This window comes from Thermobia domestica, chromosome 7 (genome assembly GCF_964235325.1).
Source record: "Thermobia domestica chromosome 7, izTheDome1.hap1.1, whole genome shotgun sequence".
Lineage (NCBI taxonomy): Eukaryota > Metazoa > Arthropoda > Insecta > Zygentoma > Lepismatidae > Thermobia > Thermobia domestica.
This window is the reverse complement of record NC_137460.1, coordinates 24,695,458-24,711,914: the sequence shown is the minus strand read 5'-3', so window position 1 is coordinate 24,711,914 and position 16,457 is coordinate 24,695,458. Positions and strand designations below refer to the sequence as shown.

At 37.2% G+C, this 16,457-nt stretch overlaps 1 protein-coding gene and 1 long non-coding RNA gene across 2 annotated transcripts in view; one reads left to right on the top strand and one right to left on the bottom strand.

Moving 5' to 3' along the window:
• LOC145689922 (uncharacterized) overlaps positions 1–16,457 on the top strand; it is a 268,690-nt gene that overhangs the window by 107,625 nt on the left and 144,608 nt on the right. The gene's annotated exons all lie outside the window — the stretch shown is intronic.
• LOC145688835 (dopamine beta-hydroxylase-like) overlaps positions 1–16,457 on the bottom strand; it is a 54,243-nt gene that overhangs the window by 4,479 nt on the left and 33,307 nt on the right. Inside the window, exons 4-7 of the mRNA XM_081763004.1 lie at positions 15,010–15,207; positions 12,393–12,477; positions 9,088–9,254; positions 7,057–7,239 (exon numbers count right to left, since the gene is read on the bottom strand). Coding sequence (XP_081619130.1) covers positions 7,057–7,239; positions 9,088–9,254; positions 12,393–12,477; positions 15,010–15,207 — 633 coding nt within the window. The remainder of the gene's footprint in view (positions 1–7,056; positions 7,240–9,087; positions 9,255–12,392; positions 12,478–15,009; positions 15,208–16,457) is intronic.

The following is a 16,457-nucleotide window of genomic DNA, read 5'->3' as shown; positions in this document are numbered from 1 at the left end:
ATACGGACTGTCCCATAATTCGTGTGTAAACTTTAATTTCATAGTACTCAGAACTGGTAAAAGCTAGAACTGTGAAATTTGCAGGCAATTTAGAGGAAGGTCAGAAGATTTGTTTGATAGCAAAACGAGATAGCGGGTATTATTGTTTGCGGAGTTACAGGGTCAAAGGTCAAAATGCAATTTTTTCCTTATGGGATTTCAATGTTAAATAGTAGTCTCACATGCCATTTTTTTGAATATCCATCTCCGGTAGCAAAAATTGGTATATCGACATAAATTCTGATCCGAAACAATGTGATAACGAGAAATTTGGGCAATAGTGACCCGGTGACCTCTAGCAGGTCATCTGTGGCCTTTGAAGAAAAAGCTCCCTTTTCAACAACTTATTGTACACAACTAATTCAGTTGAGGATAATATTAAAAACACATATGCACAAAGGATCTACTGAACATCTTTTTTAGCAAAACGAAGAGGTCAGCAATATCATCAGAGGTCAAAGGTCACGTAGTTAAAATGTCATATTTGATGTGTTAACAAATAAGAAACTGTAACATTGGAAACAATGCTTTGAAGTGCCATAGAACACATGCACAAAGATCCTTCCAACGAGTGTGTATGGGCATAGGGAAAAGGTCATCATAAGAGGTCAAAGGTCACGCAGTTAAAATTTCATGTTTGACGTGTTAGCAACGATGAAACTGTGACGTTTGAAAAATGATTTGAGCTACCATGGAACACATGCATAAAGGTCCTTCGAATTGGTGTATATGGGCATAACAAAAAGGTCAACAATGTCATAAAAGGTCAAAGGTCACGTAGTTAAAATATCACGTTTGATGTGTTAGAAAATATGGAACGGCGACGTTTGAAAAATGATTTGACGTGCCATAGAATACATACAGAAAGGTCCTTCCAACGGATGTGTATGGGTACAGGAAAAAGATCAAGAACGTCCTTAAAGGTCAAAGGTCACACAGTTAAAATTTCATGTTTGATGTATTAGCAAGTATGAAACTGTGATGTTGGAAATAAGGATTTGAGCTGCCATAGAAAATATGCATAAAGGTCTTTCAATTGGTATGTATAGGCATAGGAAAAAGGTCAACAATGTTATAAAAGGTCAAAGGTCACGCAGTTATAATGTCGTGTTTGATGTGTTAACAAGTATGAAACTGTGACGTTAGAAAGAATAATTGGAGCTCGCATAGAACACATGCAGAAAGGTCCTTTCAAGGGGAGTGCATGGGCTTAGAAAAAGGTTAACAATGTCATAAAAGATCAAAGGTCACGCAGTTAAAACATGATAGTTTGTATTAGCAAATATGAAAGTGTAACGTTTGAAAAGTGATTTGACTTGCCATAGAATACATGCAAAGAGGCGGCCATGGAATACATGCATAATTAATGGTCAAAAGTGTCATAAAAGGTCAATGGTCACGAAATAAGAAGTTTATAGTACGTATATTGGCAAGTATGAGACGGCAATGTTTGAGAACTATTTAGTTGGTATGGTATATAAAATTAAGAATATTTATTTGGGCTCTCGGAAATCTTTTCTTTTAAATAACAAGAATACTTAATTTTAGGAAGTCATTATAGAATGCGCACTATTGTGTGCAGGACATTCTAGGGCATAGTGGGTGCAGGATTTTCTTTCGTCTAGATTCTAAAAAAACATATTATTTGGGTAGCATTTTCCAATGAAAATATCACATGTAAATGCAAATCACTCAGGAGTTCTCCAAAAATAAAAATTAAAAAATCCTGAGAACAGACTGTACTACAGATTGTTCGTTATTTCTTTGTATCCATATCAAAAAGGATAATGCATTCAAAATAAACTGTTTCCAAGCAATGCATTGTGTTGTGAAGTTTGAGGGGAGAACAAAGATGTCCCGTATTCTCATGAAAAATAAATAGGGCAGCCTTAATATTTCCTTGATGCTTACCCAGGAAATTGAGAAAATAAAAATAATTCCACTAGAAATAAATTGCTTCCCCATATGTAGGAAGGGACGCACTCTTATCGTTTATTTATACCCTTTTGTGACTGAAGCATAAACACGATCTGTTTATGTTTTGGACTCACGTCAAATAATCAGTCTGTTTCGTTCACAAGGGTGGCTTGGTGTTACTATAATGATAATCTGGTTGGACAGAGACAGTGTGGCAGTAGAGTGTGGAGTTGAGCTTAAAATTAAACGAATTTGTGAATCTTGTGTGTCTTGTGACTTTGTAAGAAAATAAAAACTGTTATATTTCTTATTTTCCCTATACTCATAGGCCTACGTCCTTGGAAGTGTGTGTGTGTGTGTGTGTGTAATTGTGTAAGTCACAATGGATACTCTAACAAAGGAACAATGTGCCGATTTGCCTCAGTTCTTAGTAGGAAGTAGGTTACAAAAACGCGGAGAATGACGTTTGGACAGTGGGGTGTGAAAATAAGCAATACCCAAATTCTTCATCTTTACAAACAGTTTCGGAATAACTGTTTTAGCAAGGAACATCTTTCTCAGCGACAACGAAAGGCAGGACCACCTGTAAGGATCTCTACCGAGGATACTAAACGCAAAGTGGTTCGTTCTGTGCTTAGTTCACCAAGAAAATCAATCCATCGCTTGAGTGTTGCACCCAACGTTAAAAAAAGTTCGCTGAGTAGGATATTGCGGGTGCTTGAGGTTAAGGCGTACAGTATGAAGATTGTACATAAATAACATGATGATTTCAGTGCCAGAATTTTATTTTGTAACTGGTTGATAGACAAATTAAATGAAAATCCCATATAATGTCAGATGAAGTTTTTTTTTTAATGGAACGCTGTCTTCGTCACATGAACGGTTCTTGGGACCCAGTCCACAGGCGAAAAGAATTGAACGCTGTGCAGATCAAAAGGGTATTATGGTGTGGATGGGACTAACAGCAACTGGTGTAATAGGACCGTTTTTCTTCGAAGGAAACGTTAATCAACTTACATACCAAAATATGTTGCGAGAATTTCTTTTCCATGAACTTGATCCCTTAAATCTTGATCCACACAATGATATGTGGTTTCAACAGGATGGTGCTCCAGCACATCGTACTAGGGCAGCATTGCAAATTTTAAGAGGAAGGTTTGGAAACCGTTTAATAAGTATAGTTTCTGATATTGAGTGGCCAGCTGGAGGTCCTGATCTAACCCCATGCGACTTCTTTCTATGGGGCTTTCTTAAGCAACAAGTTTATTATAAAACTCCTTCAGTAACACTTGAAGAACTTCGACGATTGATACAGCGTGCCGTTGAACAGATAACTCCAGATACTCTTTAAAAAGTCTTCACGAAGACACTTATACACAGAGTGAACTTAAGTTTAGCACATCACAGAGATCACGTGGAATAAATTGCAAAGTACTAAAAAGATTTACAGTCTACAAGGACGTCAGTGTGTGTTGTAGAGGTAAGACAATATTTCAAATATTTCTGTGCAATAAATAGCTATTAATATGTTTCAATAAGAAAAAAAACATTTCGAATGCAGTTTTGCAAGGCTAAGTAATTAACACAAGGTGGGACTCATACCATGTTCAATTCATTGTTTTAAACATCACCGAAACATATTTACCATTGCCTGCAGCATCTGAATTACAAAATTAGGCTTCTTCACCTTATGACAATATTGACCTTTTCATTATGGTCATGTGCACCCCTTGGAAGGACCTTTCTGCATGTGTTCCATGGAAGCTCAAATCCGTATTTAAAACGTCACAGTTTTATACTTGCTAACACATCAAACATGAAATTTTAACTGTGTGACCTTTGACCTTTTATGACATTGTTGACCTTTTTGCTATGCCCATACACACCAATTCGAAGGACCTTTATGCATGTTTTCTGTAGTAGTTCAAAGCATTTTTCAAACGTCTCAGTTTCATACTTGCTAACACATCAAACATGAAATTTTACCTGCGTGACCTTTGACCTTTTACGATATTGTTGACCTCACACACACCAATTCGAAGATCCTTTCTGCATGTGTCCAGTGGAAACTCAAATCCTTATTTCCAACATCGCAGTTTCATACTTGTTAGCATTTCAAACATGAAATTTTAACTGCGTGACCTTTGACCTTTTATGACGTTGTTGACCTTTTTGCTATGCCCATATACACCAATTTGAAGGACCTTTATGCATGTGTTCCATGGTAGCTCAAATCATTTTTCAAACGTCACAGTTTCATCGTTGCTAACACGTCAAACATGAAATTTTAACTGCGTGACCTTTGACCTCTTATGATGACCTTTTCCCTATGCCCATACACACTCGTTGGAAGGATCTTTATGCATGTGTTCTGTGGCACTTCAAAGCATTATTTCCAATGTCACAGTTTCTTATTTGTTAACACATCAAATATGACATTTTAACTACGTGACCTTTGACCTCTGATGATATTGCTGACCTCTTCGTTTTGCTAAAAGGATGTTCAGTAGATCCTTTGTGCATATGTGTTTTTAATATTATCCTCAACTGAATTAGTTGTGTACAATAAGTTGTTGAAAAGGGAGCTTTTTCTTCAAAGGCCACAGATGACCTGCTAGAGGTCACCGGGTCACTATTGCCCAAATTTCTCGTTATCACATTGTTTCGGATCAGAATTTATGTCGATATACCAATTTTTGCTACCGGAGATGGATATTCAAAAAAATGGCATGTGAGACTACTATTTAACATTGAAATCCCATAAGGAAAAAATTGCATTTTGACCTTTGACCCTGTAACTCCGCAAACAATAATACCCGCTATCTCGTTTTGCTATCAAACAAATCTTCTGACCTTCCTCTAAATTGCCTGCAAATTTCACAGTTCTAGCTTTTACCAGTTCTGAGTACTATGAAATTAAAGTTTACACACGAATTATGGGACAGTCTGTATATATATATATATATATATATATATATATATATATATATTCACTATACTTTTTGATCATACCTCGTATTTCTAAAGTTAGGTGACAGTCACTGCCGGCGAAACCGGTTCTGGAGCTATCCCGGGAAACTAATCAAATTTCATAATAAGGGAGCTCCTTAAGTTTGCTCTCTGACCCACACCACGCCAGGGTTTGCAAAGTTAGATGTAAGTAACTATAGGGTAGAAAAATTCTACATTGTAGACGTGTTACACGTATATTAACCATTTAAAAAAAATAATCTTTATTGCTTACTGTATAGCAGTTTACGTTAGGAGTCATATTTGAATGGTTTCATATTAGCGATTATATTTTTAGTCATGACTGCCATCTATAGCCTAAGCAAGTAAGGTATGAAGGATGATGTTCTTTGGCGATCACACTATTCGGGAAAATGCAGAAGGAAAGATGCGACCTGAGACCATTAAGTTAGGTAGCATCCCAGTATTTGCCTGGTGTGAATCAGGAAATTCCAGGAAAATCTCACTCAGGATGTCTGGGCTGAAAAGGTTTTTATATCTCTTCGACCGAGCGTCCCCATTGGTAATAGAACGTGAGACTACACTACGCTGGGCCACTGGTTTAATGTTTAATTAAGTATTCAGCTCGAAAGACTTTAAGTATGTAAATGACTGCTCTCACAGAAATTTGAATCGATTTAACTTATCCGTTTTGTTATCCTGTAAAAACTGTTATACATGAAAAAAATTACACGTAAAAAGAAAAAAAATAGTACCTCTGACAACACTGTCATGTCTGACGTCACTTATAAACAACAAAATTAGTTCGCAATCTCGCCACTTGCACAAATATATCAGACGCGCAGTACTTGAGTTTTTACGCTGACCTATAAACATTATAGTGAAACTGAGGATCCTATTTTTTATTTAAATTTCCGAAAGAAGAATCTTCAAAAGAACAAATGGACACATATCAACATAAATGAATATATAGTATATATCACAGGATGAAGCTCCCTGGTGTATGATGTTTGCCGATAGTATTTTACTATACAATACAAATGGAGAAGTTCAAAGGAAAAGAGAAGAGTTGGAAAAAGCCTTTGAAAAACAAAGGCCTGAACATTAGTAAAAATTAGTAAAACTGGATGTCTCGAGTTTAACGGTGAAGAACAAGGGAAAGTAAGGCTACAAGAAGAAAGATTGAATGAAGTAAAAAAGAAAGTAAATATTTAGGCTCATCTGTTGCTAAGAATGGTGATTTGGACCTTGATATAATACAGAATGCAAGAAGGATGGCGAAATCGAAAGTTAGTGTATAGAGACTTTTGTACCCGCAGAATCAATGTTAAAAATAAAGGGATTACTTACAAAACAATGATTAGAGTAGCAATGGTTTACGGAGTAGAAGAATATGAAAAATATTACAGAAGTGAGAATGTTACACTGGATGTGTAAGATAACAAGTAGGGACAGAATGAGGAATGAGCGAATAAAGGGAACATCCAAGGAAAGACATATCTAAGAAGATTCCAGAAAGAACATATCTAAGAAGACATATCTAAGAAGACGTCGAGAAACAAGAAGAGTGTTCGTAAGCACATGCAATGGTGATAAGTGTGATAGAGTTTGGTTACAATTGTGGATGATTAAGAAGTGTGATGCTTGTTGGATATATGGATTTAATGCGCATGAGTATAAGCTGGGTTATAAGTAATTGAAGGTTTGACCCAAGTCTTTCATGATAGGGGAAGTTAGTTATAGGTTCTGTTTTGTTAATTGGATCTCCGTATCCATCCCAACTTGCATGGGAGACGTCACAGAACTTTATGGCACGGCTATGCGTTTAGAAATCACCTGAAATCTGAGAATCGACTGTGCTCAAGCTTATTTTAAAAATATATTGTTTCGAATGAGATAACTGTGCGATTTTATATATTCAGCTAACATCTTTATTATAGCAAAATTCGAATAAGTAATTTTTTTTTTTTTTTTTTTTTTTTTTACAAAAAGAAACTGAAATCATCACTAGGCTGAATTCTTTAAAAATGTATTTTAAAAAGAATAAGATATATGCTTATGCTCAACCTCCTAGAAACAAACAACAAATAGAATATTTACAAGTGTAATAATTAGGAAAAATTAACTTACCGGAAGAATTTTTACAGGTCTTTTCAAAATTCTAATTTCCTGAAAGTGTGTGCTGTAGTGGTTATCGCGGTTTAATTCCGGTAACTCTTTGCCATCCCGTATGTGGCGAGTGGCCACACGATATCCTGTCAAATGAGTGTGCAACTGAGATCCAAAGATAACAATACCTTCTGGAGGTATACCCTGAAAGAAACAATTACATGTTTTATTTAGAATTTGTAAATTATATAGCTTATGAATAGCTATACAGATATTAAAAATATATTTACTTCTTTCTTCATGAAATGTAATCTTAGTACCTTTGAAATATAGTTTTTTATGGGAAGGGTTTCATTTCATTGTATAGAATCACTTTAGCAGGACTTAACCGTTATGGGTATAAATACAGCGTTTTCTTTTTGTATGCCATAAAATGACAGTTACAAAGAAACATAAACAAATTTGCGCTAGGTGACCACTAAAAGCAAGAAGTGTATCTAAACTGCGTAAAGGCAGGACGAAGCTGGTGAGTCTGCGCGTAATGCGGAAATGGAGATGTATGGTGCAGCCGCGTTATCGACGGTGTGTATACATGTAAACGAAGCTAGTGATAAAAATAATATTTCATATTGCTTCTGTGAATTTTAAAATCTATGGTCGCATGTAAGAAAAAACTGTTTACGTTATATTTTTATATTTACCTATTCACCACTGCTTCCTTCTCTCTATGTTGAAGAAATTCAAAATACCGTCTTCTCATTATGCATCATGAATTAAAACATTGCCTTCATATTTCTCAGACAGTTTCTTGGTATCACATCATGGGTTAACACACTGCCTTAATTTGACTTCACTTCGTAAATGGCTTCCTTATACAGGATGGCGTGGAGCCCACTGACACATTTCAAAGTTGAATTTTACGCAAACACAATAGCTTGGAGTGGGTTGCGGATGGGGGATGAAAAGTGAATAGGATGTCATTTTATAAGAACACTGCAAGAGTTACAATGGACATTTAGCGTAATGTCAGGTAACAATGAAATGTTTCAACAATCGCTGTAGTTTGATGACTGACTTCGTTTCGTAATAAGTACGAACACAGAAAACATGTTGTTCAACACTTCAGCGATACCTATGGTAACTGTTATGATATTTCTATAAAATGGAATCTTATTCTCTTCCAATCTCCCATCCGTAACCCACTCCAAACTATCACGCCTGCGCAATATTCAACTTTGAAATGTGTCACTCGCCTCCGTGCCACCCTATACATGAATGCGTGCACAAAACATTGCACTTTTGTTGATGGATTTTTGTACTTTGTTAGACATGCCAGAGGTAAGATTCACACTTATTTTGATTACTTACACATATTTCTTCTATAAATTTTAAAAAGCTCTTTCGATCTATAAACTTTACTGACATCCTATACTAGGTACACTCAAGCTTACTTCACGTATGCTAAAATTAACAATTTAACCCTTAACCAGGCGCGCTTTTTTATTCACCGTCAGTAGATGCGTGGGAGTAAATTTTACTCACAATGTTATTTCACTTTTGCGATTAAATTATTGTTCAGATTTATTGGCAAACAAATTTATGGTATTACATAGACTAGTACAAGCCATTTAAAATATGTTTTGATATAAAATAGCGATAACAGTGAAATAAATTAATTAAAAACAAATTGCGTGGTATTTTTCTGTTTCTTCGTTCACACCTAGATGTAAAATTTACCCCGACGCGACCAGTTACGGGTTTTAAGGTTAAAATTTGCTACTAGACATGAAAGAACAATATACCAGAAAATAAATCAACCTTCGATTCTCTTCAATTTTGTATAAATATGATTGTGGAAATAGAAAATACAAGTCCATTTATGCATATTGTGTATTTTTATAAAAATCAATTATCAATACCTTGAGCATTTGTATTTTACAGGAAACGTCTTGATGCTTTACTGCGAATAAAATATAGTTCAACTTCATGTAAACTGTATCACTAGGATGATTGATCTAATTTATATTAATTTGTTAGATAAACGGAACTTACCACAGCTGTACATTCCGAGATACAGTATCCACTTAAAGTAAATCTCTGTTGCCTTGGAGGAATGGCCATTTTATCTGTATATTCTAGTCCCAATTCTATAACTCCACCATCATAAGGCCTTAGATTTGGGGTAACATATATTCGTACCCCTGAACTGTCTACCCAATCTGAAATAATATAGATTATATTAATACAGGAAAGAATCATGTTTCGAATGCACTGTTTTGTACTATAGAGTAAAGAAACTCATACCTTACGAAAAAGAACAATAAAACAAATGAGTTTGGTTTCACATTCGAAAACTTTGGGAATCTTCCAAACTATTGCGATCCGAATAATATCCTACCCATATGTGAAAGATTAATTAGTTCTCATTTCAACAGGTCGATAAGACATAGCTTCTACTCTTGATGAATCGTATTGTAAAGTCCTGCTTATACAGGTCAAAATTACAGCAAATTATACTTGGAAAATTAAAATTTTCTTCCACTAGCAAGATTTATTGCAAAATCTTCATGTTATGAATAGTATGGTACAAAATCATTATAATGTGAATTATCTCCATAGAGTTCCTCGCAAACTAAGTGGGATGGGTTTAGGATCCTCAATGCTCCACGCAAGCAGAGAGAGGTTAGAAGACCACAGAACTCCAAGCAAGCTCGATGGTTGAGGTGAGGAATTCCACAGAGTTCCAAGCAAACTAAGTTGGCAGGATAGGAGGCTTAGAGCTCCAAGCAAGGTAAAGGCTTTGGGTCAGATAGCTCTCAAAACTCCAAGCAAGCTGAGGCTGGAAGTGACCAGCTGAAGACTGATACAACATATGGAGGTCCTCCTGTTCCAGTCTGGCGGTGACGCTTATGATCATTCTTCGTCACGTGACTAGTGGTGTGTCCGGTGTTCCTGTCGTCTGCCATTGTAATAGTTTGTAGGAGGACGCACGTGATGTTGGTTATAAACACAAGCATGTGTTGATTGTTTGTAAACAAATCCATGTGTAAGGTATTACATTATCAACAATTTCTAGCTACCTCTTACTAGAGGGTGTGCGTGGGTTTTATCGAGGTTCTCCCGTTTTCTCTCACTTTCTACATTCAATCATTCTCATTATCAACATCTCCTTTAGCCCACATGGCATAACCGTGGGATATGAAACTGAAAGATTTCATTTGCAATTTCATTTTCTTAGTAGGGGTGGGCTGGCTCACAGTGGCTCAGTGATAGAGCGCTTCGGGCCCCTGTTTCGATCCGCAGCCAAGTAAATTTGTGGTGGACAACCTTGTGTCCGTGGATTCTCTAGAGGCACTCCCGTTTCCTTCTACTTTCTCATTCCGCCAATACTTCTATTTCATATTACTTACAAGGGAACATTCGGATTACATGAATTCAATTGCTGAAAATTATTGCTAGCACTGGATTCAGCACCAAAAGGAACAGAGAAAAAGATAGTGTTTAGTGGCAGACCGTATACAGGGTGGAAGATAAATGAAGGCAAAGTGCGAAGATAGAAGGTAGAAAATGTCTAGAAATGCCATGTTAATTTTGAAACGAGTAGAGGAATTGAAGACAAATATTCGATATGAGAAATGCATGTATGCTCCACTGAATAGGCGTAATGTGAATCATGGGGGGCATCTGAAAAGCCGCCATGTTGGATTTAGCACAAGAAGAATATACGGGAAAGAGGCCATGTGCCATATGGCTCTTGACGCACACCGTCTACTGCAATCAATAGTGACCAATACAGTTTTAGATCTCTGAAACAGGAGTGTTCCACGCTGTGGCAATGTAGCAATACTGTCGGAAAGGTGACGTGAATGAGGAACAATCACAAACGTGAATGAGGCCACTTTCCAGCCAACAAACGTCCCGATTCACTCGATATTTGTTCACATCCTGGTAAAGTGCAAATATGACCAAGGACAACCTGAAATAGTTCATAACTGACTTTTCTATAGAGCAGAAAAACAGCTGCTCCTCGTTGATTCATGGAGAACCAATAAAGATGAAGAGTTGGTGCAGAAACCGAATAATGTTGAACTTTCCCGACTCGTTATCCTGGATGGTTGTACGTCTCTCATACAACCGTTGGATATGTTCTTCTTCCGTTCGTATAAGAATTTCGTAAAATATATAACAGACACTGTTTTACTGTCATCTGACTTCAAAATATGACACAGGACAATTTCATTAAAATTCAATTACTCACTCATTTCTAGTTTACAGCACCAAAGATCCACGCTATGATTAGATATGCTTTCTACAAAACAAGATATTTGCAAAGAGCAACAGGCACATTCATGACACCTATCGACTGCTTCAATTTCAATACCGGAGACAGTTGTGACGACCCCGATTGTCTATTTTTATCGTTTTTCAAATGTGCCCATTGTTGTCTCCATTTTTGTATCAACCACACAATCATTCTTAAGTTCCATAAAAGTTGCAATTAAACAGAGATCTCAAACTGTATTGACCACTATTGATTTCAATGGACGACGTGCGTCAAGGGCCATGTGTCACATAATTCCTTTCCCGTAGATTCTTCTTGCGCTAGTTCCAACATGGCGGTTTTCCAGATGTCCCCAATTATTCACATTACGCATATTCAGTAGAAATCTATATGCATTCTTTATATCCAACATTTGACCTCAATCTCTCTACTCGTTTCAAAATTTACATGGCATTTCTAAACATTTTCTACGTTCTATCTTCGTACTTTGCCCTCATTTATCTCCAACCTTGTATACAGTCTGCCACTAAACACCCTCTTTTTCTCTGTGTCTTTTGGTGCTGAATCCAGTGCTAGCAATCATTTCCAACAATTGAATTCACCAAATCGGAATGTTCCCTTGTTAGTTTTTGAATCCGTTTGAAATAAACAGTTATTGAATAAGCCTATGTATGTTAATGAAATGAAATTTTTGAGTTTTACGTCCCATGGTTTGTTAATGAATATGTAATCGAATGATTTTTACAGAATCAATTGAGAACTTCAATTTTTAATAAAAAAAATTTTTAAGGATGACAACACGAATTGCTTTACAATTCTTGTATAGCCTGAATTCTTTATGCTTAGTAAAGTATTTAAAATCAAATTCAGTAATTCTGACTGTATATACTGGATATATGGTTATGCAATTGCAAGTTCGTTTTCTTTTCACTATATTATTTGTTTCTCATATCAGAATATAAGAAATGACTACGAAGTAGAGAATCATTGGACACCTGAAAGTTGGAAGAGGATATATATATAATCGATTTCGCCGCCACTGTTGCTAACCAAGTTAAAACTGTTGATAAGTTACCTGCTCTCTTTTCTGGGTTGTTGTAGTGCACCTCCAGCATCACATAAGGATTAAAATTCTTGCCTCCAATAGGAAGACCTGCTTCCTGCAGAAAAAAAAAATGGATTAATACATCAGTTATATAATTATTAGTTGAGAAATATTCAGATAAAGATGTGGAAATTTCTTTTCAGCAGAATGTACAAATTGAAACTTCATTTTTCTAAATCTGAGTACACAATAAGGTTAAATCCCTTTTCGGGGGAATATCTTTCTTTTTTTTTCTTTATACCTGTCAAACGAGTGTCTCTTCCACCTTGAGTCGCCTGCCTCCCCTTTCTTGAGTTCACATCTCAAATCCTATCTCGTCTTGCCCCAGACGGTAAGACTAACACGTTCCCATTTCAAGGGGATACCATGATGAATACACGATTTTCTGCAAGATCATAATACGATTTTTTTTTTTGTAAAATACTTAAAATATAAAATAAAGTAAATGCTTTTTTATGTATAAACTTTACTTTTACAGTCTCTGTTTACACTTTACTCAGACGTAGGACTTGACAATCTATAAGGTAACCAACAAAGTTCTGTCGCTTTTTCACCCACCACTTTTCCAAAATTGATATGCCACCTAAGACGTACCTGGAAGATAAAAAAAATAGTCCCCTTCAGCATCGACGACCCTCTCCCGACGTTCTGGAAGGTCATGGATTCCATCGCGGTAGAACTTGGTGGGCCGTGAAGCGAAAAAGGTATCAAGAGCATTTTGCACCTCTAAGGATCTGAACTGGCGTCCTCTAAGGTGATTGTACAGCGGTGGACACTTCTAAATGGTACACCTTAGCCGTAAATCTCCATATGGCTGTACCATTTAGAAGTGTCCACCGCTGTACAAGGAATGGGACAGGTGATAATCCGGATGGTGTAATGTCCAGGGAGTATGACGGATGCAACAGTGTTTCCCATCCAAGGCGTAGAATGGTGCTCCGGGTCATCCTAGCCACGTGGGGCTTAGCGTTGTCCTGTAACAGGAGGATCTCTTTTTGATTCAGAAGTGCTGGCTCCCAGCTGGTCAGAAGAGTTGCATTGATACTCTGACAAGCTTGGAGCAGTTCACAGGAGGGTGTGTTTCTGGTCCAGTGCTGGTTTCGGCTGTTTTGGAACCGGTTCATGGGATGCTAACCAATGATGACGGGCCGTGGAGCTTCGTACAGGATCCACTTCTCATCATATGTCCAGAAATGGCTCCTTCCTCAGACGAGACAGCAAAGAAACACAGATGTCTGCTCGCGTTGTCTTCTGGCCCAGAGTCAAATCCTGTGGGACCCATCGACCCAAAGTTGTAGTGCTTCCCAAATTGATGAAGGTGCTGCCGAATGAATCCTCCACTCACACTGAATTATAGTCCCAGTTCCTCACATATCTGGCCACTGTTCGCCTCAATTGCTGCCTGAAGATCTTAATTTTGTACATGTGTTGGTCTTCCGGCACGTGGTGCATCTTCGAGTGTTTCGTCACGTCCTTAAACTTGTTAAAGCACCGGTGCACTGCTCGCGTAATCACAATTCCCTCACGAAAAGCATGGCATATCTTCCTCCCCGCTGCAACGAGTTTGACCCCAGTTTGAACTCGTATAGCATATACTCCCTTATTACGCTTTGTGAAGGTCCTATGTTCACTCTGTCCTTACGCAAGTCCACGGTGTAACTGAACTGCCACAACCAGGTAATATGTTGGATATACCCACACCAACAACTGACCTTCGCCTTATCTCCATTCGCATTCAACTCACGGTGTGAGGGCCAATTGAACACAGACCTCCACAAAAAGCGACAGAACTTTCTTGGTTACCTTTACAGTATTCATTTCTACATTTGCGTGTTTAAAAGCTTGGAGCACCTTTCAGTCTCCTTGTCATATATATGTAGAGTATTGAGTTAGCGGAGTGTTGAGTTTTCTTGTCAAATACTCATAAAAAAACTTATGGAAACTAATTTCTATGGTCATGATTTAGCCCATGAAGCTATTGTCACTGTCGATGTTACTATGGATAGAAATATTCAATACCACGAAGAAAGTCTTCAAATAAGTGTTCTAATATAATGCCTGTTACGACACCTTGCCAAGTGGTATTTTTGGAGAAGTTTTAGTTGGGATACAATATTACAAGTTACAATTCAAAAATATGAATACACTAAGCTGTATCACAGGCTTACGGTCTGCTATTGAAAGAAATGGATTAAGGTATTTTCTTCCGCACAGGAATTATATTAGACTTTTGAAAGTCTACAGCTCGTGTGGAGGAAATAGCAGAATTTCCAGGAAATGGAAATGGTAAATAATAATTCTTTATTGGCCATGGAACAAGTGCTAACCTTGGCTACTCTGTGCTCGTACTAACAAATTACTTTATATTAAAATCCAAAACTAAACATACTAATTTGCTTCATTTTAGGTTAATATTGGTATAATCGAAATGATAAAGAGGAAGAGTTAACATTTATAATCGTAATAAGTGCAACTGTTACTCTACATACTAGAAATCTACATACTACTAACAACTATTAGCATAACTGAGAGCGTGATAAATAGACTGAGGAGTATTTCCTTGGTAATAAGGATTGAATGGACTCACTTCTGGATAAACAAATGGCGTAGCTCCCATGGCCCATGCAGATAAAACTCTTTTGCATACGGAAGTAGACTCAGGTCTCTCTGGAGCAAAACATGGACCCTTGTACAGTGGTATCTCTTGACTGGGATCTGCTTCACAATGGAATACCTCCATATGATGTACTAATCCCTCATTACCTTCCTGTATGGCTGCCTCAAACTGAAAAATAAATACATATTGAATGTTCTAGAATCTATCACCAGGAATCATCATTACGAGCCCGCGTTCCTTATTCCTGAGTGAGTAAATCTAAGACAATTGGCAAAATCAAATACTTGGAAGATTACAGATAATGAGATTACTAACTAATCCTAATTCAAATTTCTGTAGGAATTCCATACTCTGAGGTCACTAAATTTGTCAATCTACCTAGAATTACGTTTGCTAGTCAGTGGCTAATCTCATGTATTAAGCAAAAGTTGCACAGAGCACAAAATATAGAAAAATACTGTAGTAGAGGATGTACAGAAAGTTTCTATGTACTAAAAATAGTGCCATTTTGGAATACTTTGTACGATAAATGTAGACTAATGAACATACCTCTTCGAACGTACAATCAATCTGTATACTATTTTACATGTTAGTGCAGCGAAGATCTTTCTTAGTTTAATACTATATAGAAGCAATTTGGTTAACAGTTCATAGAAGCATACATTCATAGTGCATAGTAACTTTACGGATATCCTCTATATTAAGCTAGAAAATATTAAGAAAAAAAACTGTGCATTCCTAACCCATGTGATGCAGCAGTTATCAAATTGTCACAGTACTGTCTCACTTTCCTATGGTTTATAATGGAGCACAAAGATCTACTGACCAATTTAACACATGGTTTATTGAATATATACTGTATAAAGCCAACCAAGCAGTTCTGTCGCCTTTGTGGAGGTCTGTGTTCAATTGACCCTCACACCGTAAGTTGAATGCGAATGGAAATAAGGCGAAAGTCAGTTGTTGGTGTGGGTATATCTAACATACTACCTGGTTGTGGTAGTTCAGTTACGCCGTGAACTTGCGTAAGGACAGAGTGAATATGGGATCTCCACAGAGCGCCATAAGGGTGTGTATGTTGTACGAGTTCAAACTGAGGTCAAACGACGCTGCAGCGAGGCGGAAGATATGACAGGCCTTTGGTGATGATCTCCTGACTATGTGGACAGTGCATTGGTGGTTTAACAAGTTTAAGGACGGTGATGAAACACTCGAAGATGCACCACGTGCCGGAAGACCAACACATGTACAAAATGATCTTCAGGCAGCAATTGAGGCGACTTGTCCAGACATATGAGGAACTGGGACTACAATTCAGTGTGAGTGGAGAATCCATTCGGCAGCACCTTCACATGATGTGGCTCCGGCCAGAAGGCAACGCGAGCAGACATCTGTGTTTCTTTGCTGTCTCATCTGAG